This window comes from Macrobrachium rosenbergii, chromosome 5 (assembly GCF_040412425.1).
Source record: "Macrobrachium rosenbergii isolate ZJJX-2024 chromosome 5, ASM4041242v1, whole genome shotgun sequence".
NCBI classification, from domain to species: domain Eukaryota; kingdom Metazoa; phylum Arthropoda; class Malacostraca; order Decapoda; family Palaemonidae; genus Macrobrachium; species Macrobrachium rosenbergii.
This window is the reverse complement of record NC_089745.1, coordinates 37,900,490-37,927,404: the sequence shown is the minus strand read 5'-3', so window position 1 is coordinate 37,927,404 and position 26,915 is coordinate 37,900,490. Positions and strand designations below refer to the sequence as shown.

Below are 26,915 nucleotides of genomic sequence, written 5' to 3'. Positions count from 1 at the left end.
CCCGGGCTGTATCTGCTTACTGGTACTGCCCATGTGTTTATGGGTTTCATTATGTTTCCGACGATGAGTTTTGACTTGAGTTTCGCCTTAAGTGTCTGCATATATTATTATTATTATTATTATTATTATTATTATTATTATTATTATTATTATTATTCATTCATATGATAAACCCTTTTCATATGGAATAAGACAACGGGGCCACCGACTTGAAATTCAAGCTCCTTAAATATATTATTATTATTATTATTATAATTATTATTACTATTGTTATTCATATGATAAAACCCTTTTCATATGGAATAAGACAACGGGGGCCACCGACTTGAAATTCAAGCTCCCAAAAAATATTACGGTGTTCATTTCAAAGCAGTCACAGAATATAACAGGAAACACAGCAAGAAGCGGTCAGTTATTAGAAGAAGCGGATTACTAAATCAATAAATAAAGAGATCAAAATACAAATTAATTAATAACGTCCAAGGGTAAATTATTTCAGGGTAGTGCATTGCGTCCTTTCTTGAACATTTGATGTTTACGCAGCCAACGAAAACATGATCTCTCAAGGATCTCTTTCCTTCTCCTTTTCCAGCACCCGACCACTTCCGTCCTCGAGTGTGCTCCCTGCCGGAGAAGCCCTACAACCCGAGGGACACGGAGGAACTCTACCGCCTGAGGTCCTTCTCGATCACTTCCAAGGGCGTCATCAACCGGGGGGATTCTCTCATCTCCAAGACGTCGAGATCAAACACGTCCGTCTGTTCCACAGCATCCAGGTAACTTTTCTCAAGAGGCACCATCAAGGGATGAAGGGATTAACTGCCAGTTCGTAATTGTAAGGAAACACTCTTATTCTGTTTGCATATATATATATATATATATATATATATATATATATATATGTGTGTGTATATATATATATATATATATATATATATATATATATATATATATATATATATATATATATATATATATATATATATATATATATATATATAAAACAGCAACAATTTATCATGTGAGTAGATGAACAGAAATTATTCCTTTATTTATCTTTTCAATCTCTTTCTAGGACGACTGAACGACATTAACGAATTATTGAATAAGGTCAAGTAGCCAGGCCATCATTAAAAGTGAAATATTTCTTTGTTTATCTTCATTCGTATTTGTTTTCGCAAATGAGCGAGAAGGGAAATCGTAATTACTCTGGAAATAAATGGCACTCGAATAGAATTCTCAGCAATTATCAAGAAATGACGCGAGCATTTCTTAATGTTGGTATTAATTCATGTTTTATGCTGTTATGTATATTAATGCTGGATCTTTTATACTTTCTCAAAACTCCTTAAGCAGTAAGAAGAAAACTTTACCCTGTTTTTACTGGGCTCATCTCTGCTCAGTGTGATAAGTATATTTGATGATTTTTAAACACAACTATTTTGAAACTTGGCAAGTGAATCTTTCAGCTATGCGCATTTCGGTAACGTAAAAAACACACACAACTACGAAAACCATTAGAGAAACCTCCAAACTCCCATAGAAAAAAATTCGTAAAAATAAACAAGTGAACTCAGTGCCCTGAATGGGGAAGCCTGTGGTGGAATACGTTTCAACCATCCCAAAAGATACATGTTTACAAAGATCAGCTGGAGCAGAAGGCATGTACAATTGTTTACTGAATAAAGGTGTGGCCTTCTCCGTATTATGTATGACCAGGTAATGATATATTTGTGTCCCAGTGAGTTACACAATTAGGAGATGACATACGACAAAGGATCAACAGATTTTTCGTTCGAAGTACAAACCCTTCGTGAGTAGGTATCAGTTTATAAAATACTTCTCTTGAAGTATTTTAAAATGTGACAATCCCTTGCATAAACCCGTAAATGTTAGAATGAGGAAGTATGTTGAAGTATGAAGGCAAAACAAACCAATTAAGAAAATGAAAGGTATCAGAGAAAGGTTAATTAAAGGTAAGTAATTAAAATAGGAGTTTTAGGTTATGAAGTGGTTAGACTGACATGTTACAGAGCACTGATGAGATGATTAGAAGATAGTCGATAATGAGAATAACTATAGGAAAACTGAAGTAACAGAAGATGTACTTCAAGGAGAATAATGATTAAGAGGCATGTCTAGATACGATGGTTATTAATTATTTAAAGTTGAAGTGTTACTTTCATTTTTGTTACGATATTTATCAAAAAATTATACTTTAAGCGTTACTTTCATCTATAGGACGGTATATACAAACAAATCATAGTTTGTGCTACTTTTACATGAAGTTACGATATACACTAATAAATTATAGTTTAAGCGTTAATTTCACATATACTGTAGTTACGAATTTGCTATAAATTATAATTTGTTACTTTCATTTATAGTTACGATAAATACTAATAAATCACAGTTCAAGTGTTACTTTCATTTACAGTTAGTCTGCGAACTGTGCTGTTATGTCTCATCGCAATCCTAGTGACTAAAAAAAAAAAAAAAAAATCCGAACTAATGTACCGAGTGATTCCAAAATCCATGAGTTTTCTTGGCATCTCAAACACCGAAGGCTTGAGAATATACCATAAGGGCACACAGTGGGCCCTGAAACGTGTCTCCAAATAATCTGGGAAGAATTGACAATACGAGACCATATGGGACAGTGACACTAATATACGAAACTCAAGCAGCTGCCAGAACTCCATACGAATAATCTCTTTCGTGTTGCAATGTCTACGGTCAACTGTTGTACCTCAAATTCTAATGGCAGCTTTTGACGAAATGTGAATACGTTGATGTAGATGGGACTATTATAGTGTTAAATTTATAAATGAAAAGCTAAAAGTAATGGTGGAAATTTTACAGTTTTAATTTTGTACGTGTCTTGTATCACCACCTTCGAGTTTTTGTATGTTTGTATGTTTGTGTGTGCGTGCTTCTGTGAATGTATGTGTGTGTGTATTTGCGTAAAAGAGAGACAGAGAGACAGAGAGAGATTTATGCTTGTGTGTATGTATGTGTGTGTGTCTGTGTAAGAGAGAGAGAGAGAGAGAGAGAGAGAGAGAGAGAGAGAGAGAGAGAGAGAGAGAGAGAGAGAGATTTGTGTTTGCATATATATGTATGTTTCTGTAAGAGAGAGAGAGAGAGAGAGAGAGAGAGAGAGAGAGAGAGAGAGAGAGTAACCGAGCTTCAACAGTGGTTGCGTTCTTTGCGAACGTGCAACGCAAGGGGACCAATTAAAACAATGAAATCCCTCTACATGTAGAGAGAAATCAATGAAAAAATGACAGAATTCTCCGGTGAAAATGACTCAAAAATCTTCGATACTCCACAGAAATTGTCATGATTAATCCTCCTGAGTATTAATTTTTGTCACCAATTAGCAGCAATCCTAGACTAAGGATCTTCTTGGATTACATCATTGAATTTTACTGACATAGAATTTTACTGCATGATATCCTTTTATCTTTGTTTCATCAGAAAAGTTTTATATTTTGGTTAAGAATGATTTAAAGCTCAGATATAAATGCCTGAAGGAATCTCTTAGTTTTTGAAATACGAACAATGAAAACTCTTGTACATGAAAGATGATGTTTTTAGAATACTTTCAAGAAGTTTATGAAGTGATAAAATCAAAATAAGAGTTTCGTTTTAGTTTGAAATTTCAGTCTACATGATAACTTTGTTGGATTGTGGACAGGAATTATGATGTAAAGCCCGAAGAATATTTCTTGAAGAAGTGTCATGTATAAGTTTTCAGTCAGTTTTATTCAAATCCTGTAACATTTCGTATGTGAAAAATCGTATCGGCCTAATCAACAACCTACCTTTGGTCTGTCAAGTGTTATGTGTAAGTTTTTAAATTCAAAACCTGCAACATAACACATAAAAAATCAAATAGGCCTAATCGACTCTCTACCTACTGTCTGTCAAGGTCATTTATAGTTTTTAATTAGTTTTATTCAAAACCTGCTACAAAACAAAAAAATCACATAGACCTAGTCGACTATGTACATTCGGTCTGTCAAGTGTAGTGTATGAGTTTTTAATCAGTTTTATTCAAAACCTGTAACAAAGCATATGAAAAATCACATAGGCTAATCGACTACTTTACCTTCGGTCTATCTGTCATCTGTTCCTAATGTCTGTAACGCCGATGGCGTTCCACTCAAGCTAACTAACTCTTTCCTTCTCCTTCACTTACCTTTTTTCCTCTTCTCTGCCTAGGCACTCCATTCCCACTGTCTCTGAATTCTCCTCACTTCAGTCTTCCTCAGAAGATAGCTACGTAACTCCGAACAACAGGTTGGTTCACAGATCTAAGCAGCATCATCGCCGTAGTGTTGGTAGCCCTGGCAGATTTCTTTTGCAGAGTAGCCACTCCAGAGTCCTTGTGTAGACAGTACACGGTCGTAGTGCGTGTGTAGTGGTCTCTGTAAAAAGAGTTAGCAGAATGAATATATATATATATATATATATATATATATATATATATATATATATATATATATATATATATATATATATATATACATATATATATATATATATATATATATATATATATATATACATATATATATATATATATATATATATATATATATATATATATATATATATTTATATACTTAGTGAGAGGGTAATCAAATTTTGTTAGGGAAAAATATTGCCATTTATCAATGTTTGATATCCTAAAGAAAAGACTTTTATTGAAATATGGAAGATTATATATATATATATATATATATATATATATATATATATATATATATATATATGTAGTATATACATATATATATATATGTATATATATATATATATATATACATATATATATATATATATATAATATATATATATATATATATATATATATATATATATATATATATATATATATATATATATATATATATATATACACAATCTTTTCAGGTAACTCTAGCTAACTGGAATCGTCGCCTAATATAATCTACGATTTTCAAAGGAATCTTGGAAGCCGTCAAAACACAATAAACGTCAACTCTACTTCAAGTGGAAAGGCCGTAGCAAACACTTATATTTTATAAGTTTCCAAAACAGGGAATAATTCCGCTTTTCTTCCTTCCCAACACTGTCACACCCACGAGCGCATGCGCTGAACAGACAATCGAGTTAACGAGAAGTTTTATGACTGGTTAAAATCCTTTCATAATGTGAGAGTTTTAGTCATCCGTGTGAACTGATTTCACTGTTTTTTGTACTATTTTTTTTTTTTTATTAATTCGACGAAAAACTACAGCGATTACCAAAGTCAGATTCATGTAGACAGAGAAATCACGATTAATTAGGATTTACCTGACGATACTCTAATTAAGAGTTACCTAAAGATACTCTAAGTAATATTTACCCGACGATATGCTAATTAAGATTTACCTGACAATACTCTAAATAAGATTTACCTGACGATACCCTAAGCATACACCACACATACTGCACTATAATATTATCACTATTGTATAACAGAAGTAGTAATAGTAGTAGTAGTAATTGATATTTACAGAAATTGTATGAGTTTCCTCCATGATACTTCCTTCTAGCTATTATCTAATATATGTATAAATTTCCTCTTTTGTTATGATTTCTTAACTTTAACTTTTTTTTATGAACACATTCCCTTTACAGAAAACAAAGAGGGCTTGTCACTTCGTCCCAAAAGATAATTTGTCATATGTCATATTTTCTCATATTTTGTCACAGTGAAGCACTTGATTATATCTCGCTCTACTATTTTAGCAAATGCGACTTCTATGAATGTGGAACGATAAAAAAAAAGTTACATTAAAGTAACATGAAGCATTACCCAAAAAAGGTTCTCCTGTTCTGAAATGTTTCAGTGGTCATCAAGATGTTAAAAACAACGCATCCTTATTTCTCACTGGCAATATCTACTGAATCATAAATGAATTCACAGTATCATGAAATTCTGAAAGCTTCACAACCAGTTATTTACCTAAACAGGAGACTTATTTATCAGCACGTTTACTCTCCTACAATTTAAGCTTATCTTGTGCCTCCTGGATGCCAAAACTTTTTGCATCTTTACAATCAACTTTTTCCTTCACCAAGTTCACAACATCGAACTTCCGGTTGTAAATACAGCAGATCCACAAATTTCTTTTCGTTCGGAAGAACTCCTCAGAAACCTCTTCTTGTGGAAACCTCATTTTGAAAGCTTCTCATGCCATGGAGTGTGGAATCATACATGATAAGACGACTGTACTCACCCTGACTCTAGTGGCAAAGGATTCAGAAGATTTTCCCCCCGTTTATTTTTTAAAGTCATCAAAGTACTGTTAATGAGGTATCATTCATGCTCTACGAAGTGACCGTGAGATTATGAAATATTTTGCACTTGCACAATTCAGCCGGTAAACATAAATGGCACAGTGACTGCTGAAATGATTTTCAGTGAATTTACCTGCTCTTTGCTAATTGAACTTGGATCATAAAACGAAGGGAATTGCCACACTCCAGCTTACTAAAATAACTCGTAATTGAATTATGCAATAACATTAGTGTAACACATAATGTGAGGCCCATCTACATATCTATTTTCTCTTATATAACAGCGACTGTCTACAGGGAATGTGATCAAGACCTCGGTGTTTAGAATTTGCCGTCGTCCATCCCGGGGCCTATCTCTCTCACTGCTGGGCCCTAAATAAGATACAGTGTGAAAGTACCTTAGTCCAAGTTTCGGGGCGGTACATAACGGCCTAGGGTTGAGAATTCCTATATTTCACCGTCATTTTTGACAGTATTGGCAATTGGCAGTATACGCAATTTGCAGTATCCGCAATTTGCAGTATACGCAATCTGCAGTATCCGCAATTTAAAGTATATGCAATTTGCAGTATCCGCAATTTGCAGTATACGCGATTTGCAGTATCCGCAATTTGCAGTATACTCAATTTGCAGTATCCGCAATTTGCAGTATAAGCAATTTCGTACTAATGTAATGTCCCAATAAACGCAATTTCGCACACTAGTCTAACAATAACCTACAGATATTTCTAACCTCGTTGTCTACACTTAGATCTTGCGTATGTCTTACATCACACTAACTTCCTTTACAGATTGAGGCAAATTGCACACTTTACCTCTAAGTTGACAATCTCTCTTTCTCTAAGTTATAGGTAGATGCCTCTGGATTACCTAATACTATTCGCTTAGTTCCATTGTAGAAGGTATTGCTTATGTAGAGAAGGTCAGTTACTTGTAGGAAGTGGTTATTTTATCCACAGGCGACTTTCTTCTTGAAACAACATTTATGGTTGACACCAGTGTCTCAGTTCTTTACTTACCGTCGCAGACTCTCATTTCTAAATATGCCAAACGTAAATAAAGGTCTTACCTAACATATTAGTTAAGCATCGCTTAAATGCCTGTCTGTCTGTCCATAAAATATCCGCTTCCTGACTGACTGGATTTTCAGCAGTGTCTTTTATGTTCAAATGTCTTTTATGTTCAAATCTCTCTCTACAAGTCTTCTAATGCACATGACCTTCTGATTGCACAGTCGATGTTAAAACAAATTCTTCTCTCCATAAATTTCAGTTTGCATAAACTTTCCAAGTAAACTAATTATAATGTCAGAGTATTCATTCCTTTAAAAAAAATACATATTTAATCAAGTGACTTTTAAAAGTAACAAATATGTTTGTAAATCAGCCAAGCGCACATGAATATCTCGGTGTCCCTATCTTTCTGGTACTGTACCTCTTTTGTTTCTAACAGCCGACGGTCGAGTTATGTCTCTACAGCCATGACAGTGGACACCCTGCAAACTCGGTGGGTAACCTTCCTTTTCTTCTGAAATTCCTCTTTAATTCATGATTCGCTTGTGATTCATTTACAGCTGAAAGTGCCGCCACCAATGTTTATTTTAATGTATACATGATTTTGTTTGGTAGTTGATAACTTCTGCTTTCAAATGACATGATTATTGCGAAATAAGTTTCCGGCAAGGAAATAACGCAGCGAAATGTGTGTATTGACTTGTATTATCATTAAATTGATGTTAATGCATATTTATACAAATATACATGGAAATGCAAACAGACGCACATACATATATATGTGTGTATATATATATAATATAAAATATATAAATATATACGGTATATATATATATATGGTGAACAGTAATAATGGAACAGTAAAAAATGGCACAGGCAAAAATGGCACAGTAAAAATGGCAAAGGTAGAACCAACACAGGTAAAAATGGCACAAGTGAAAAAATATAAAAAATGGCACAATGGGATAAAAATACACTGATTCATCTACAAAGATTCGCCGTGTTTAGTACTAGCCCCTCGGGGATCAAATGTCCCTAAGTACATCTGATCCCCGAGGGCTAACTAAACATGGCGAAACATTTGAACCCCGAGGGGCTGGTACTAAACACGGCAAAACATTGTATACATGAATCACTGTTTCGCCGTGTTTGGTACTAGCCCCTCGGGGATCAGATGCACTTAGGGACATTTGATCCCCGAATTGCTAGAACTAAATACGACGAAACATTGTGGATGAATTAATATGTTTTTTCCATTGCTCCATTTTTTCCTATTTTTTCACTTGTGCCATTTTTTACCTGTTATTTTACCTGTGCCATTTTTACCTAAATTCATATATATGCTATATATCTATATATATATATATATATATATATATATATATATATATATATATATATATATTTTATATATATACATACATATACATACTGTATATATAATTATTAAAAGCCACAATAATATAATTGATAAATTGTATATTTTAAGACATAAAAATATACAAGAAAGGGGATAAAAAACGAGGAGCTTTCGACCGTTTGCAACGGTCCTCTTCAGCCAACTGAATCAAAATACTAGTTTTTCTTATTAAAGACAGGTTTAAAAGAATTTTTGGTGATACTCGATCCAAGAAAACATCAGTATCACCAAAATTCTTTTTAAACCTGTCTTTTTAATAAGAAAACTAGTATTTTGTCTTGGATCGAGTATCACCAAAATTCTTTTAAACCTGTCTTTTTAACAAGAAAAACTAGTATTTTGATTCAGTTGGCTGAAGAGGACCGTTGCGCAAACGGTCGAAAGCTCCTCGTTTTTATCCCCTTTCTTGTATATTTTTATGTCTTAAAATATACAATTTATCAATTATATTATTGTGGCTTTTTAATCATTATTTTCGATCACAATATAGTGATGTCCACAGATACTGTATATATATATATATATATATATATATATATATATATATATATATATATATATATATATATATATATATATATATATATATATATATATATATATATATATATATATATGTACTATATATGTATATATATATATATATATATATATATATATATATATATATATATATATATATATATATATATATATATATATATAGAAATAAGGAAAGTCCAAAATAATTTGAGTTTTCTACAAAATATATATTTACACAAGATGATTTCGCTAGCCACTTATAATTTTTAGAAAACTGGCAATGTCCAGCGAAAGCCTACTAATTATATATCTTCTTGACAATTCATACTATTAGAGAACTTCCTTATAAATATAATAGATATATATATGTGTGTATGTGTACATATATATATATATATATATATATATATATATATATATATATATATATATATATATATATATATATATATATATATATATAATAAGTCCTCACGTGAAAACAGAAAGGAATTATACCAAGACTTTCAACTTTTATTCCAAAGTCATCTTCAGGGTACTGAACAGAGTTAAGAGAATAACATATACAAAGAAAGCAATATGGGTCACAGATAACAATGAAATAAAATAAGTCAATAAGCTATTTAAGTATGTAAACAACATTCTTCAAAAACAAAAAACATACTTAGTGGAAATATGTAATACTACAAATGCCAGTACAAAACTATCTGTTTGTACTGGCATTTTGTAATTACATATTTCCACTAAGTATGTTTTTTGTTTATTGAAGAATGTTGTTTACATACTTAAATAGCTTGTTGACTTATTTTATTTTATTGTTATCTGTGACCCATATTGCTTTCTTTGTATATGTTATTCTCTTAACTCTGTTCAGTACCCTGAAGATGACTTTTGGAATAAAAGTTGAAAGTCTTGGTACCAATTCCTTTCATTTTCACGTGAGGACTTATTATATACTTCATCCACCGGACCATTGTGGAAATTACAAGATATATATATATATATATATATATATATATATATATATATATATATATATATATATATATATATATATATATATATACTGTATATATATACATATATTTACATGTGTCTACACTGAAACTAAAATATTCAATTTCTAAACAGTGGGTTGACATCTCCAAATATGAAGAGAGGTAGATGAGCCTTTTTATATCCTGCTAAAAGTCGCCCTGTGTCTGAGAGTGAAGAAAAAAATTTAAAATAAAGTCATCCTTTAATCGTCTTTTGAAATACTGACTCAAGTTTCATTATAAAAAAACTAAGAACAATCCCCTTAGGAGAAGTCATCATCTCCCCAGTCTTCGAGTAAATCACCTAGTCTGAGATTTTAATAGCCTTTTTGATCGATGAACGGACGGACAAAAGTTTCGAAAAACTTCTCTTTTTCTCATAGATCCTCGTCCACGATTTTATTATGCTAACGCCTCATCTTTCTAACCTATGCCTGCTGGCTTTTCCCTTTGTTTTTCTCTCTCTATTTCTTTCCTTGTCGCAAGAAAAATTGATATCCCCGTCTTCCGTTCCCTCTCGACTCATTTTTTAACGCTGAATATTCTATCCCCGCCACACGGCATGTACATTATGTTTCAGTTTGTTTTCATTTTATATTTTCGGTGGAGGAAAAGCGCGCATGCACAAAGCAAGAGCATATCGCCATATGCACGTTCTAATTCAGCCTCGTCTTCTGAGGCAACTACGACAGGGAATGCATGAATAAGAATACAAATAGCCAGCCATTTCTTCCTGCTTAAACGAGCCTGCAGCCTCTGGCGAGCGCTTTACATTCTGAAATTATGCCCGGGTCTTCATGCTCTTTTACTTTGAGACAGAAGCCCGGAGTTTTTCCAAGATTAAACTTTTATACTAACTTTTTAGGTATTCTCTCAGGTAAAGGGGAAAATAGCAAGGCGTTATGTACCATGTTAATTTATCTCTGGAAAAATGGAATATATTACTACTCCAGTTCTACTTTTTGCAAATTTAAACTGACATAAAATTTCGTAAGCCTTTCCTAGCCCAGGTCCAAAAATCCTGGGAAAAGAAAGAGGAACACTTAAACTTGGTTTTTAAATTACAAACAAAAATTTAAGAGGAATATCAGGATCATCAGCATTAGCAAAAATGATTGAAGGACAATTATAAACATTAAACCAAAGTGATGCATACGATAAAATTTTATAAGTGGATAAAGTACACTAAAATATGAATATTCGCTATACACTTATCATGAAAACATCTCATTTTTAAAAGAAATATGACGTTGGTGATAAATGTGGTTTCGGATTATTATAATACAGTAGCCCCTCATCTTAACAGACAATCTGGCGGTCTGGCCTTTGTGATAAGTAACAGAGTCTGTTAAGTAACAAAGATCCTATATTAAAGCCTGCGCTTGAATACTATCAAGATATCTTACAGCTAACAGCAAGTCCATATAGTTCTTAATCTAAACTAACTTGTACTTTACACTGAACATTCAACATAAGAGCTATGTCTAAAAAAAAAGTATTATGTCTAAAATGGCAGCAAAGAGAAAATAATCATAATAAGGTAGCTGGTAAGTGCATAACTATTTACAAAATATGTGGACTAAGAAGAAACGGACAATAACGAATACTTTAAAAATCTTAACTTATTAACATCCCTTATTTTTAAATCCCCACTGATGTAGAAAACCATTTTACTCCAAAAATTGTAACTTTTCTCGTTCTTTCTTAATCAATTTAATATATGTTAATGTTACAACAAATCTAACATTTGTTCGTAAGAACCTGAGTAAGCAGTAGAAAATCACCAAGAATTCCTAATTTACGAATGCACTGATGTGTTCTGCACATTATATAGTACATGTGTAGCTTCATTTACTAGAAATATCTACTAAATATGTCTTAGAATATCTACTCATACGTCTTAGAGTTCATGACAGCGTTGGTTTCTATGTAATAAAATAACTTTTGTGTTAACATAAGTTTTAAGTAATGAAGTATATTGGAAATTACTCGTAGTAGCATGAGTCTTGAAATGGAGAAACAAATCCAGTCATGTATGGGTACAAATATATTTAAAAAAATAGAACACCACCAATCGGAGACAGAGCTAAGGGAGGTGCAGCCATGATTGCACATAAGTCGTTGCGACACTCCTTGCTATCAATTGATACTCATCTCCAAGCCTTTACAGAGAGATTTCTGGAATCTTTCTTTGAAATGGAATTGATTCCCGAAAGCTCTCTGTACAGATTAAATTTTAAACATATGTATAACGATACATAACTGTAGATTTGTTTCTCCAATGAAATATATATCTTGTTTATATACACATGTTTTATGTAGCACTGGTTTCCGTATAATGAAATAGCTCGTTAGTTTACATATGGGTCCTATTTTACGGCACTATACAAGTTACTTGAGAGCAGGACACCTGTTGCACGTAGCAGTACTTCAATCAAATGTCTTTGCTGGTGGACCATTGCCTTTAATTCACATGACTTTTCTTTCACAGGTACCGTCTAAAACATGAGTACTACTTGTACGTTTTAGCGAATACACCAGTTACAGTTTTCATTCAAATCATTTTGTTTCCTTAAGCGATAAGTTAAACTACAGTAAGAAATTGTGATGAACCTATTATTCGGTGTCACCACCGTAGTGAGGTAGTGCCGTCAGTGCACCTTACGTGGTGCACTGTAGGCATTACTGTAAGGTGTTTGCAGCGTTCCTTCGGTCCCTAGCTGCAGCCACTTTTTAGCCTTACACTTTACCTCCATTCCTGCTTCTTTTCCCCAATCTTGCTGTCCAACCTCCCAAACTATTACTTCTGGGTGTAACTGCGAGAGGTTTTCTCCCAGTTCCACCTTTAGATCCTTGTGCTTCATCTCCTATATTTTCTGGATCTCCTTATCTTGCTGTCCAACAGCTCTGACTTCCACTTTTCACTGTCTGAAGCTGAATGTCAGAAAGTGTCCCAGTACTTGGCTTGGCAGTCTTAGAATTTCACAAGAGAGATAGTTCGTTGTCAGGTCCTCATAGAGTCAGAACTAAGAGGAACGTGACCAAAATGGCATTAAAATGCGACTCTTCTTCTGTATAGTCTGAGGGTGAGAAGTTATTTTCTATCACAATAGACTTACATTTCTATCAGTGATAAACCAACATCATTCAGCATCACTCGGTAACAAGATGAATCCTTCAAGAAATGATGATGCCCTAGGAAAGCCCCCAGACTGATATATCCCATTTTAAGTTCTCTTTTAAAATTTGCATTTTCAATTCTTATTTCTACGTAAACAATTCTTAATTATTGTTCAGTACAACTGAAGAAGACTTTAGTGAAGGTCGAAAGCTCCTGTTTTATATCTATTCACTCAAACTTGGTTTAATAGAGTAATCTCTTCCTTAACCAATCATTCCGTAAATTTGAGAAAAGATATTTAAACACGATTTTTTTCTTATTTCACAGCCACATCTTGCTTTTTTTGTTTTTGTTTTCTCATGATCTGTGAATGAAAAATATACAATAATAAAATCCGAGTGGATCTTGTTTGTCCTCCTCCGGGTGACAGTAGGGAAGACATAACACAGCCACCCACCCCTGCAAACCGGTTTGTCCTCACCGGGTGGGGGCGGAGAAGGTAGGGGAACGGGAGGGTAGGGGAGACATCCACCCTCCTCCTGCAAACTTGTTTGTCCGCGCTGGGTGGGGGCGGGGCAGGTAGGGGATTGGGAACGTAGGAGTGACACCAGAGCTGGGTTCCAGGGCACGTAGCGCGCGCCAACAAGCTCGTTTTATAATGATTCTCAGTTTTTTGGTACCATAAAATTTTTCAGATATCTATTCTACCGGAATGAACTCTTGAATTAGAGAGAACAGAAGTTTCATTCTTGTACAGCATAAAAAAAAAAAAAAAAAAAAAAATATATATATATATATTATATATATATATATATATATATATATATATATATATATATATATGTGTGTGTGTGTGTGTGTGTGTGTGTGTGTGTGTGCATTATTACAAAGGGTTTCCCGATTGAAGCCACTGAATTAGGAAATATCTTTACTCAGTACTGCTTCTATAATATTTAATACTTATCTTATACGGCAACATTCAACATTCTTTTGAGGAACATGGGAAAGAATTCGTGTTTTTCTGGGCCAAGTCAAAGGGCTTGTAGCATCTGTATTGCAATGGGAATTTTAACCTTGTAATAAAAAAATAATGAAAACAAATGAGTGCCATTTAGTAGGCCTAGGCTTACTACATATAATAACGGTAGTAATGAAATATTCACTGGCGTTTTTAGAGAGAAAAGGACAGAATCATTTGAAGGTCTACACTTTATAAATATAAATATAAATGAATATATATAGATATACAATATACATATATATAAATATATATATATAAATATATATATATATATATATATATATATATATATATATATATATATATATATATATATATATATATATATATTATAGAATCAAGTCATTTTTTGGTTGAAATGAACAAAATTTTCTTCATGAATGATCAACTTACTCATATGCCATAATGAAGTTTACTACAGTATCATCTTTTACACATCTTTTAGCATATGATGTTACTCATGTTTCCTACAATTCCTCTTGACTTCTCTTAATTCCTCCTGATTCGACTTTATTCCTCTTGAATCCTCTTTAATGGATATTAGGTCAGTGCTTCTTTTGCTGGCAGAGTCTTTAAACATTAAAAAATCTTATTGAAACTAGGGCAATTGTCCTTTTCCTGCTGGAGTTCAAAAAACGTCATCAAATGCCCTCAAGAAATTAGATCATTATTACTCTGCTACTGAAGGTTTTAAATATCTAAGAGTCTTTAAATAGTCTGCTAAGTCTTTAAATAGTCTCCTATAACTTAAGTCTATTTTCATTAATAAAAAACAAGGTTATATCAACAACAGGGAAAGAAATCGTTCCTTCTTCTAGTTTTGTGTTAACTGACAGGTTGTCCCCGACCATAGAGGGGGCCGTGTCCCCTGCGAGGTCCCCATCGCCACGGGTCCCCTCCCCGCGGCACACGCTGCCCAAATCGGGCTTTACCAGGTCCGTGTCTCTCCGCCCTCTCTCCTCTTCTTCCTCCCTCTGTAGAGGCAACAGCAACGTCTCATCCACCACTCCCCAAGGGCATAGGTGTGACACTCCTCTAAACCGTTCACGTTGATGCTCTGGAGAGCTAAAAAAAAAAACTTTACCTTCAGAAGGCTTGTGATGATGAAACGAGGCTTTTTCAGTCTGACTCTTGGTTTTCCTTTTCAATGTTTACGTTTGCATTCATTCATATAGACGTCATGAATCTTCTTGTGAGTCCCTGGCAGAGTAAATAAAAATACGACCGTTTTCGTGTACTGACGGATATCAGGAAAGTATGCGTAGGGATTTGGAGCTCCAGATTCCCACTCCAAATTCCTACGGTGGCGAACAAGAGTGAGACTGAAGATCCCCTGAAGGACAAATGCTACTACCTCGCTAAGCACGCCTGACATCTTGCATCTTGAGACTTGAGTACCTCAGCACCAAACAAACTTTAACTTTCGTCGACATATCCAGTGACTTCTACTCCCCTTTTGCACGTTCAAGGAGCCTTGGCTGGGACATCAAATTGTGGGGAAAAACAGCCTGGTTTGAAAGTAATATTAGACAAAATAACCTCTACTTTGTTCTGATTTTCAGGTCATTCACTGACATATTTGCATCAAGCTTTCAAAATATGAAATTTACTGATCTGATGTATGGGATGAATTTCTAGTTATAAAATCTGAAATGTTTTATCTGTTAGAGAAAAGTCTTGCGAGAATGGAAAATAATGATTTTACCAGATAATTAGTAATATCTTTCCAGAAAACTATACTATTTAGAATAGTTTCTTTTTTATGATAATGCACGCACTTTAGAGTAAGCCTTCTCTGACTAAGTAAGCTTATTAGTTTTTAACCTCTGCTGCGCTTAGAAGCCCAAAACAGCTCTTTCGTAGAAAGTTACTCAACAGTGCATCTCTTCGGTAAAACTAAGCCATTTGTAGAAACATCATTCTGAGTGGTAAGCTATGAAAAATAGCGATATCTGATGAAAGTAGGCTACGCCGAAGCTTCCGATGAATGGTATAAGTCTGAACATCGACTGAAATCTAAATGATTCCTTATGACAGACAAGGAGAAATGATTGACTTGTTCATTTATACCTTTTTTTGGGAGCACGAGAATTTCCCTATTAAGGCCAGTTTATTTTTCATGCACCTGTGCATACTGTATTAAAATGGGAGTCAAGTAGTCTTGAATAGTTTTTAGTTCTGCCTTGAGTCTCTCCTCTGCACCACCTTGATAGTCATGATTCAGACTTGGTGAAAGTCTCAGAGTTCCCAATCCCAGTCGTCTGCCACCCCACTGGAATTTTCTTATAGTCTTGAAAAATAGAATAATTATTAAGTATTTCTTGCAAGTACTGTTTTGACGCAGAAGAGGGTCTATATTCAGTACATGAGTCTACTTTACTCATGGACAATTGATCAGGTGTTGTTAGGTAACTGAGTATTGTTTTATACAAGAACCCCAGATATAATCCAGATTATATTCTTGAGCAATAGTGAAAGACGGAGCTGAATAAACAAAAAGTATGACATTTTTAACATCTGAAATATGAAGTTTCAGAGTCGACCTAGCACCTCTGTCATTCTCATTAAGATATGAATGAATATTACTGAAATCGCACCGTCGAAATCAACTATTCTATTTTGTTCTTATTGCACTTTTTGCATGCCATTCCCCTATTCTCACAATATTTCCTCTAAATACTCTCTTATATAACTTGTAAAGACACGGCACCTAGCAATTAGAAATGGGATTATGAAAGGAGGAGAATATATTCAACCAAAGTGTTGCGTTTATTGTCACAGCTTTGGAAAAAAAGCGGTCAGTTACTTTCTTTCATCTCTGTCCTTCGCCAGTGTGGAATGACTTCAACACTAGTACAATACATTACTTAATTGGGATAGATACAATTATGAATGCGTTAGATTTCATTCCTATACTTCCTGGCGGAGTAGTGTTATAAAGTGTCTGAAATGGATTTCCCTCTCCGTCGATTCTCAGATTAGAGAACGCATGCTTTAATACAAGAACAAAATTTTTAAGCAATTAGCCTCGTTCTCCTCTCTCTCTCTCTCTCTCTCTCTCTCTCTCTCTCTCTGAAGTTGCCTTCTCTTCTAGAAATTCAGGAATCAATGTGGACAAGGTTTGAACAAACACAGCGGAAAGCAGCCAGAAAAATTCGAAATTTCAAGTCACAAAAGCACCTCCTAAAAACTGACGAATGCAAATGCGCGCGCGGGAAACAAAGACTGAGGTCTCATTTCCTGTCTTCTTCAGTCTTTGGCGAGTCCATCTCTTGGAAAAAAGACACCAAAGAAAGAAGTAAATGAAGGCTGGAAAAAAAAAAGTTACCATTCTTTTTCCTTGGCAAGATTTACAAGGTTTGGACGAGGCGTAAGCACCTAGCTTGCATTAGCTCAGCTTTTGTGTAGCTTCTTTGCGTTGCAACCTTTCTTCGTTCGCCAACATCAGTTGACCCCGAGACAGAAGAAAGGTCAAATGCTGGGGCATTTCACACTCGAAACGTAGCACATTGACACTGATAAGTTACTTCAAAATTTGACGAAGTATAGCTTGTGAATAATAATTAAAAAAAGGTTATTAACTTTACTGATGAAGCATAGATTTTATGCATCTAAAATGCTTGATATAAGATTTTTGATAAGTTCATCACCAAATCCAGAAGATTCCACAGTGAATTATCAGTCATCAGTGATTTCAGTGAATTATCAATTATAAATTATTTCAATGAATTATCAACTATCAGTGATTTCAGTGAATTATCAGTTATCAGTGATTTCGGTGCATTATCAATTACCAGTGATTTCAGTGCATAATCACTTATCAGTGATTTCAGTGCATAATCACTTATCAGTGATTTCAATGACTTATCAACGATTAATGATATCTGTGAATTACCAATTATCAGTAATTTCAGTGAATTATCAGTTATCAGTGATTTCAGTAGGTGCTTGATAGAGAGCATGATAACCCTGTATAAAAAATAAAGCAGTATGAATATTATGAATATATTATGAGTATATTCTGTACCTTCTAAACTCATAGTCTTTACTATAAGAGGACGTGCCGTCCGACACCGCTTGAAACAACTGCACGGGAGAAATAAAGCATGTCTCTTTTTTTTCTCTCTTCATTTCCCAAGCATGCTATATAATACTATGCACCCCCATAAAAGGCTGGTTGTAATTACTATAAGGAAAAATGTTTATGGTTGTAATTACTATAAGGAAAAAAATGTTTATGGTTGTAATTACTATAAGGAAAAAAATTTATGGTTGCAATTACTATAAGGACAAAAATTAGTCTAAGTTTTAAAATTATGAAATCAATATCAATAAGAAATTAGATTTATTGGAAACTCCCCATTTTTTCACAGAGAAATGGATTTTATAAATTCAGAGTATAATGCAAATGAATGGTAAACAAGTCTAACTATTTATGATATGTGGGATAATATTGCAAATCATATTGTTCATGCAGAATAAAACTTCCATTGACTCTTATAGAGACTAATCCTGATACGAAACTAATAGACGATACATAGAGAATAGATATGAAAGCAGTCGGTCATTCTGAACGAAGTCTTTACATTAAGAGCTTGGGTTGAAACTACTCTAACACTATTAGGTTCGACCTGGAACCTCTTTCAAAACTTTATATCTCTGAAGTTGAGCAACAACCGACTACAGACGGAGCCCGAGAACGGGAAAGCTTCTAGAAAGCAAAGTTCACTGCCAAGCTCTGCAGTTTAGAAAGAGAAAGATTCAAAACAAACCCAACAAGAGCGACAGAGAGTGACCTAATCTCAATTCCTCTTCTTTAGTGGCAACAACAGAAGGCAGCACTCCCTAGGGTGTGAACCCGTGTCATGTCAGCAGCGGTTATCTCCAAGGTTGGTGGAAGGCGTTTACGCATCACGTGCAAGACCTGTACAGAACAGCAAAATATAAAACAACCCCCTTCCCCCCACAACCCCCTTGCCTCCTATACTCCTCACTCACGTTCTCTACGCAGATTATTTCCTTCAAGAGATTCTGACACTTCTAGTCACCATCAGGGGATAAAAGGTCAGCGGTCAGGTGATAATCAGATTTTGCAAAGTAGCCATTACTGGAAGGACGAACATTCTGAAAGAAAAGTAATTGTAAACGGTGGAATATCCTTCAGCTTAAATAATACCGTGACTTCTGCAGCTTCTCTAAATCTTTTTATTTATCTTGGAACTTGACTTTGATCTTATAAGCTGATGGTGACTTGTGACTTACATTTCAATTAGAATGAATGAGTGAAGTATTACGTAGATATGTGTATAAATGTATACACTATGTATATAGGCATGAGTATCTACAAATACATGAATATGTGAAGAAATGTACTTATTTGCTACATGTATGCTAGAATATATATATATATATATATATATATATATATATATATATATATATATATATATAAACACATATACATACATATATGTATATGTATCTATATATACATATATATATATATATATATATATATATATATATATATATATATACAGTAGCTGTAAGTATAGCAGTGTGTATGTATAATTCTTAAAATGCTATTTTTATACATATATACATAACATATATTCATTTCTTTTATACTTAGATTTTCAACCTTACTGCATTTATATATTTATAATAACTTACAGAAAAGGAAAGTAAACATAAGTATAGATATTAAGGTAGTCATTGACATTTTTAAATTCCCTTCAATGACATGATTTAAATAATAGTAAGAATTACGTTTAGTCTTAATAGCCTTGATTTTCACTGTGTTCCACGCCTTTAGACTATTAGTGATGGAAAATTCTCGGAATTATTTTTTCCTTTTTTAAAATTTCATTCACAATGCTAATTTTATAAATACTGAACTACATATTTTTAGTTACAAAATAACATGAACTACACATTTTTAAATACAAATTAACACGGACTACATATTTTCAAGTACAAAACAACATGAAATACATATTTTCAAGTGCAAAATAACATGAACGACATATCATTAAGTATGAAATAACATGCACTACATATTTTAAGTACAAAATAACAGGAACTACATATTTTTAAGTACGAAATAACATGTACATATTTTGAAGTACAAAATAACGCGAACGACATGTTTTTAAGCACAAAATAACATGAACTACATATTTTCAAGTATGAAATAACATGAACTACATATTTTCAAGTATGAAATAACATGAACTACATATTTTCAAGTATGAAATAACATGGACTACATATTTTCAAGTATGAAATAACATGAACTTCATATTTTCAAGTACAAAATAACACGAACAACATATTTTCAAGTACAAAATACCACGAACTACATATTTTTTAAGTACAAAATAACATCAGTACGGAATAGAAGCCTCGATCAAAGTGGAACACTTTACGAATGTCAAAATAATCATCTTGGACCCTAAATATCAATGTGAGAAACACTACCATAACCTTTGTACTGACCTGGAGTATTGTTTCTTCAGAAGGCAACTCTCGGCCCCGCCTATAACAGACGGAGGCCATTCGCCAATCAGCAGGTCGGTTTTTCGTGATTTTTTTTTTTTGCACTTTTACTTAATTTAACTACTTATATTTCATAATTAAGAAGAAAAACAAGGTTCAATTAACAATATTTTTATAATAAGGAACAAAATTTACCTACTTATATTTCATAATTAAGAAAACAAACAAGGTTTATTGAACTATCTTTTTTATAATAAGAAACAAAAAGGTTTATGTTAACCAGCACAGGACACTGGTATATACTTTTGTTGTAAATATTTCCTTACATTTTTTAATAATAACCCTTTATTTTCAAAGAGTAACCTTTATAACAATCTATTTTATAATAAGAAACAAAAAAGGCGTATGTCTGTCAGCATAGGGAACTGGAATATAGTTATACTGAATAAATTTCAGTACATTTTCCAGTATTTTTTTCCTTATTTTCAAGGAATCCTAAAAACCAGTCATTTACCTCTTCCGATCAATAATAACTGAAGTCTTTGAACCATTCAATCACCTTGTGGCTAATTCACAGCTAAACTGAACATATCTGCTTTGAAAATAAAGTAACAAAACTCGTAAATGTCAGTTAACCAAAAAAAAGAAGGAATGAATGAACGACAAGAGTCATTCATGAACACCAAAGTCACGTGACATCTACTACTACTGCTAATACTACGTTACAGGCGCCGCTCGTCAGCCAGTACTTCTCCGTATCTGTCCCCACGCCTGTCGCCAAGGTAAATCCAGACAGTGCATGACGTCATTTCCGGGTCAACTTTCCAGTATCTCGTTGACCTTTCATCTCTGTCTTCGGTCGTACCGTGCCATGCCAATCTGTCACTGCTTATACACTTCAGTGCACCTGTCTCAATATTTTTTTCTGTGTTTAAAAATTCCGAATTCTTGTTTTTTATTTGTTTCCAAATTCAAAGGGGCCACCTGTGCCTGGCGTCGCTTGCTAAAAAAAATTGTTACACATTTGTTCAAAACATTTGAGGTTTTTGTTATGCCTGCAATTTTTGTGGGTCAGTGCTTCCTAAACTGCATCGAGAGAGAGAGAGAGAGAGAGAGAGAGAGAGAGAGAGAGAGAGAGAGAGAGAGAGAGAGAGATCAGGACGTGAATTTTTGCTTCCAGAAAAAAAGGGAGAAAACTATTTAGAAACGGCAAATTAGAAGAGGAAACGAAGCTCTTTTACGTTGAGAAATTAAGAGGAAGAACGAGAGAGAGAGAGAGAGAGAGAGAGAGAGAGAGAGAGAGAGAGAGAGAGAGAGAGAGAGAATTGTGCGATTAGTTATGTCATCGGGGCAAGCACTCAAACGAAGTTTTACTTTCCCTTTTTGCTTTCACTTTGACTTTCACTGCACTCAAACACGCCAGCCAGACTATCTTCTACTCTCATACGTTAAGATTTTCTTCACGTGCTTCCACGCTCGCGGGCACATTTATCCTTCTAAACACCTTTTCCCCTTCCCCTTAAGACACACGCGTGCTAAAAACACTTTCCTTATTTTGCACAAAGCAATTTATTTTTCATGATGAATGACCTAACCGACGCACGGCACCTTGAAGGGTATACGAACCACATCTTGTGAAATGTGGAGATGTTTAGCGCAAGAGGTTTCGTTCTCAAGGCGCTGATGCCCTTTTGTACATTACTGATATTGCACGCCAAAATAACTGGAAAAATATGTTTTCATAATTGAAGGAATAAGCACGCAACGATGAAGAGGTGAGTAAAGGCAGTTACCAAACGGAAATGAAGCACGGTTGAGAAATAACGTTAGAAAGCGTAAAGACTATAACAACACTGCATATAAAAAAATCGTAAAAAAATTCAATGGAATCAAAAATAACAACAAAAATGTACGAACAAAATAAATACATGAAAGAAAAGGACTCAAGAGAATGTATGAAGTATTTATGAGACCACATCTCAGGGGAAAGATAATTTGGAAGCAGAAAATCACTAAAACACAATTTAGCATCATAGTCAAATAACAGTTTATAAAGGCTGAAGTATCAAACACTGTTAGCAATTATGGATGAGGATGTGAACCTTTTTAATGTTGAAATCACAAATATTTTCGCAATATTTATTTATTTTCATAAAAGAATAAATATATTCGAAAATTCATAGGAATTAGGAATTAGTAAGCCTAAATTGTTCAAAAAGTAAACAGAAAGGTATTTTCACTTGCTTAACAGAAAGTATTAAGTGTCATATTACCATTATTCTGCTGATGAAGGATTCATTTCGTTTATTACAAGTAAATTATAACGATTAATGTTATACGTGTAGTGTTATTGTAGTGGAAATTAATTATATATATATATATATATATATATATATATATATATATATATATATATATATATATATATATATATGTATATTATATTAAATATATGTACATATATATATATATATATATATATATATATATTATAAACACACACACACACATCAAATATATACACATATATACACATGTGTATACCTACATATTATAAACACACATAGATACAGTATATACATACACACACACACATAAATATATATATATATATATATATATATATATATATATATATATATATATATATATATATATATACATATACCGTATATATCAACTATAAAATGGAATGAAGTATTCTACGGATACTCTATCACTTCCAGAATAAAAATACCTTTTCTCGTCTCCGGATTAATCGAGGGTTTTGATATCGACTCGTAAACATAACAATGAGTTATTTAAAAATGATGCTTTTTATATATCTAATTATTTATTTTTTTATTAATTTATACTTTATTTACTTATTTATTTATTTACTTCTGGATATTTAGATAACAATAACTTTCAAGAAATGAAAACCAGTCTTTTCTTAATTTTTTTTCCAGGTTAAGCCAACTTAAAGAGCATTTATAAATATCTAATGTAAACACAAAACAAAAATGTTTGAATAGTAGGATGCCAGCTATAACGAAGTATAATGTAAACAATGAAAACAAGGACTAACGTAAAATTAGAACATTCCAAATCAAGTCACATTCTGAAAAGGTGAAATTCTCTCTCCTATCATAAATCTTACAGTAATCTCCAAGTTGAGATTACGTTGAGATTACATTCATATTTTTTTCAATGTAAGTCTCTCAGGCTATCAAATAATGGTGAGCTTTCTGATATGGATTTTGGAGCCTCAGACTCTTGAAGAATGAGAATGCAGTCAGAAATGTTTACCAAATTATGAAGAATCAAAACTGGAAACTCACACTAGTTACCAGATATATAAATATATATACTGTACATATAATTTATATATATATATATATATATATATATATATATATATATATATATATATATATATATAATATATATATATTTATAAAATATATACATATATATATTATATATATATATATATATATATATATATATTTACAGTATATATTTTATATATACATATATATGTGTATATATATACATATACACATACATATATCTTCTTCCAAGTAGACAGACTGATTGCTAAACATGTAGACAAGCTTAAAAGTACGAAACGATAGTTCTTCATCTGGGACCATAAAGAAAGGCAACTATATATACAGTGAATGCGCATCTAGCGTGAAACATGAAATTTGCAGCTAACGCCGTATTCCTTTCACCAAGATTACTGATTCTTCCTAACCTTAGAACTTAACCACGTAGGTAGTAAGAAGCCAGTAGAAACTACTAGAAGCTAGTAGAAGCTACTAGAAGCTAGTAGAAGGTGCTAGAAGCTAATGGAAGCTATTAGAAGCTTCTATAGTTAACTTGGCAGCTACTAAGGAGTCGTTATACCCTCTATTTTTTTTTTTTATTTATACGCAGATTGTCAGCTAGCAACCTTAGCGTGCACACGCTCACGAGCAGGTCAGTCGTTTTAGCTCTAACCTCCTACCCTATCATCTTCTTATTCTTCCTCTTCTTCTTCCCTAAACCCTGGACGAGAGAGCTGGACGCCTGAAACGCTCCTATGCTCACCTTCGCTAGAGTTCCTGTTTGTTTTGTCCAAGTCCTGCTCGTTTCATAGAAATTTTGTCCTAATATATTTTATATTTAGAAATAGAGGCCTAACTTGTGATTTCAGTGAACCCTTTGTGGCTTGACCCTTATCGAATGGCTTACGTTGTTATCGGTCTATTGTGGCTTGACTCTTTTAATCTATTTTTTTCTTTATTTCTGAGTTGATGAAACTATACCATGGAACGTGAACACAGAATGAATTGCAATTGTTCATTTGTGATATTATAGAAAGCAAAGTATGCCAAAAACACATGACTTTGAACAAATTATATATATATATATATATATAATATATATATATATATATATATATATATATATATATATATATATATATATATATATATATATATATATATATATATATATATATATATATATATAATATATATATATATATATATATATATATATATATATATATATATATATATACATGTATATATACATACATAAACATATATATATATATATATATATATATATATATATATACATATATATATATATATATATATATATATATATATATATATATATATAATCATGAAGCTACGAATGTCGCTTAATATCAAAATCACGCTACCTCAGGAATACCCTCGATGGGGAATTATCACCGAAGGGGAATATATATGTGATAAATGGACTAGTACTTGCTCAGTGGGTAGAACGTCGACTGGAGTCGCTGGATAAGTATCGGTGTCGTGGGTTAGAGACTCGTCAGTACCAGTGCATTTATCACTTATAAATTCCCCTCCGGTGATAATTCCCCATCGGGGGTATTCCCAAGGAACGTGAATTTGACATTAAGCGATATTTGTAGCTTCATGATTGTACATAAATCACGATGTGATAAAAAATTTCATATATATATATATATATATATATATATATATATATATATATATATATATATATATATATATATATTTCTTATGTAAAGTGTTTTAATGTATTGGGTAACTTAGTAGTGGCAGGCAGTATGCAGTGGCTGTACACGACAGAAACTGCTACCTTCTGTCAGTTACAGATGAAGCCTTGTCTGACAATTATAATTATTAATAATCGGGTCATTATCATTATTAGTCTGTCATTATCATTATTAGTCTGCCATTTATCATTAGTAGTCTACAATTTCTCATTATTATTCTGTTAGTTATCATTATCAATCTGTCAGTTATCATTATCAATCTGTCAGTTATCAATATTAGACTGTCAATTATCTTCATTAGTCTCAGTTATCATTATTAGTCTGTCAATTATTGTTATTATTCTTTCAATTATCGTTATTCGTCTGTCAGTTATCATTATTAATGTTGTTTATTATTATCAGCCTGTCAATTATCTGCCATTATCATGATCAGTATGTTAATTATCATCATTAGTATAGCAATTATCATTATCAGTCTGTCAAATATCAAGATTACAATGAACAGTGCAATGTTGACAGACTGCAAAAATACATATTCGACTCAAAAGTTGATTCAGTCAGTACTGAAAAAATGTTGACTTGGCATTAGAAAATTACCAAAAAAGAAATGTCACTGTTTTCAAAAGCCGTACTTAATCATCCTTAATTTCATTTAGGTTGTAGAAAACAACAGAAAATAGAGGTTTTGATCGGGAAAAGAATAGCTGGAGCTCCAAGTTTAAGAAGGCAGCTTTCCACATTCGACTGCTAATTTCCATTTGAGATTTCACTAATTTCATGAGCTTTGGAAAGATGATTCTTTAACAATCAAAAAACAATAATAATAATAATAATAATAATAATAATAATAATAATAATAATAATAATAATAATAATAATAATATGACCGGCACTCCCGGATGAGTCATT

The 26,915-nt window shown here is 32.8% G+C and overlaps 1 protein-coding gene and 1 long non-coding RNA gene across 20 annotated transcripts in view; one reads left to right on the top strand and one right to left on the bottom strand.

Annotated features, from left to right (window-relative positions):
- Positions 1-26,915, bottom strand: part of LOC136838671 (uncharacterized) — a 526,494-nt gene that overhangs the window by 266,690 nt on the left and 232,889 nt on the right. For both annotated transcript variants that reach the window (XR_010853079.1, XR_010853080.1), the window contains one exon: positions 4,202-4,430. This is a non-coding gene — a long non-coding RNA (uncharacterized lncRNA). The remainder of the gene's footprint in view (positions 1-4,201; positions 4,431-26,915) is intronic.
- LOC136838668 (GTP-binding protein GEM-like) overlaps positions 1-26,915 on the top strand; it is a 282,807-nt gene that overhangs the window by 248,172 nt on the left and 7,720 nt on the right. For 3 of the 18 annotated variants that reach the window (XM_067104023.1, XM_067104025.1, XM_067104022.1), the window contains 7 exons: positions 593-776; positions 4,225-4,302; positions 7,780-7,833; positions 15,298-15,483; positions 19,282-19,350; positions 20,980-21,033; positions 21,688-21,741. In XM_067104023.1, the coding sequence (XP_066960124.1) occupies positions 593-776; positions 4,225-4,302; positions 7,780-7,833; positions 15,298-15,483; positions 19,282-19,350; positions 20,980-21,033; positions 21,688-21,741 (679 nt within the window). Of the gene's footprint in view, positions 1-592; positions 777-4,224; positions 4,303-7,779; positions 7,834-15,297; positions 15,484-19,281; positions 19,351-20,979; positions 21,034-21,687; positions 21,742-24,880; positions 24,923-26,915 lie in introns of all 18 variants that reach the window. The other 15 variants (XM_067104028.1, XM_067104024.1, XM_067104031.1 and 12 more) reach the window with 11 other exon arrangements.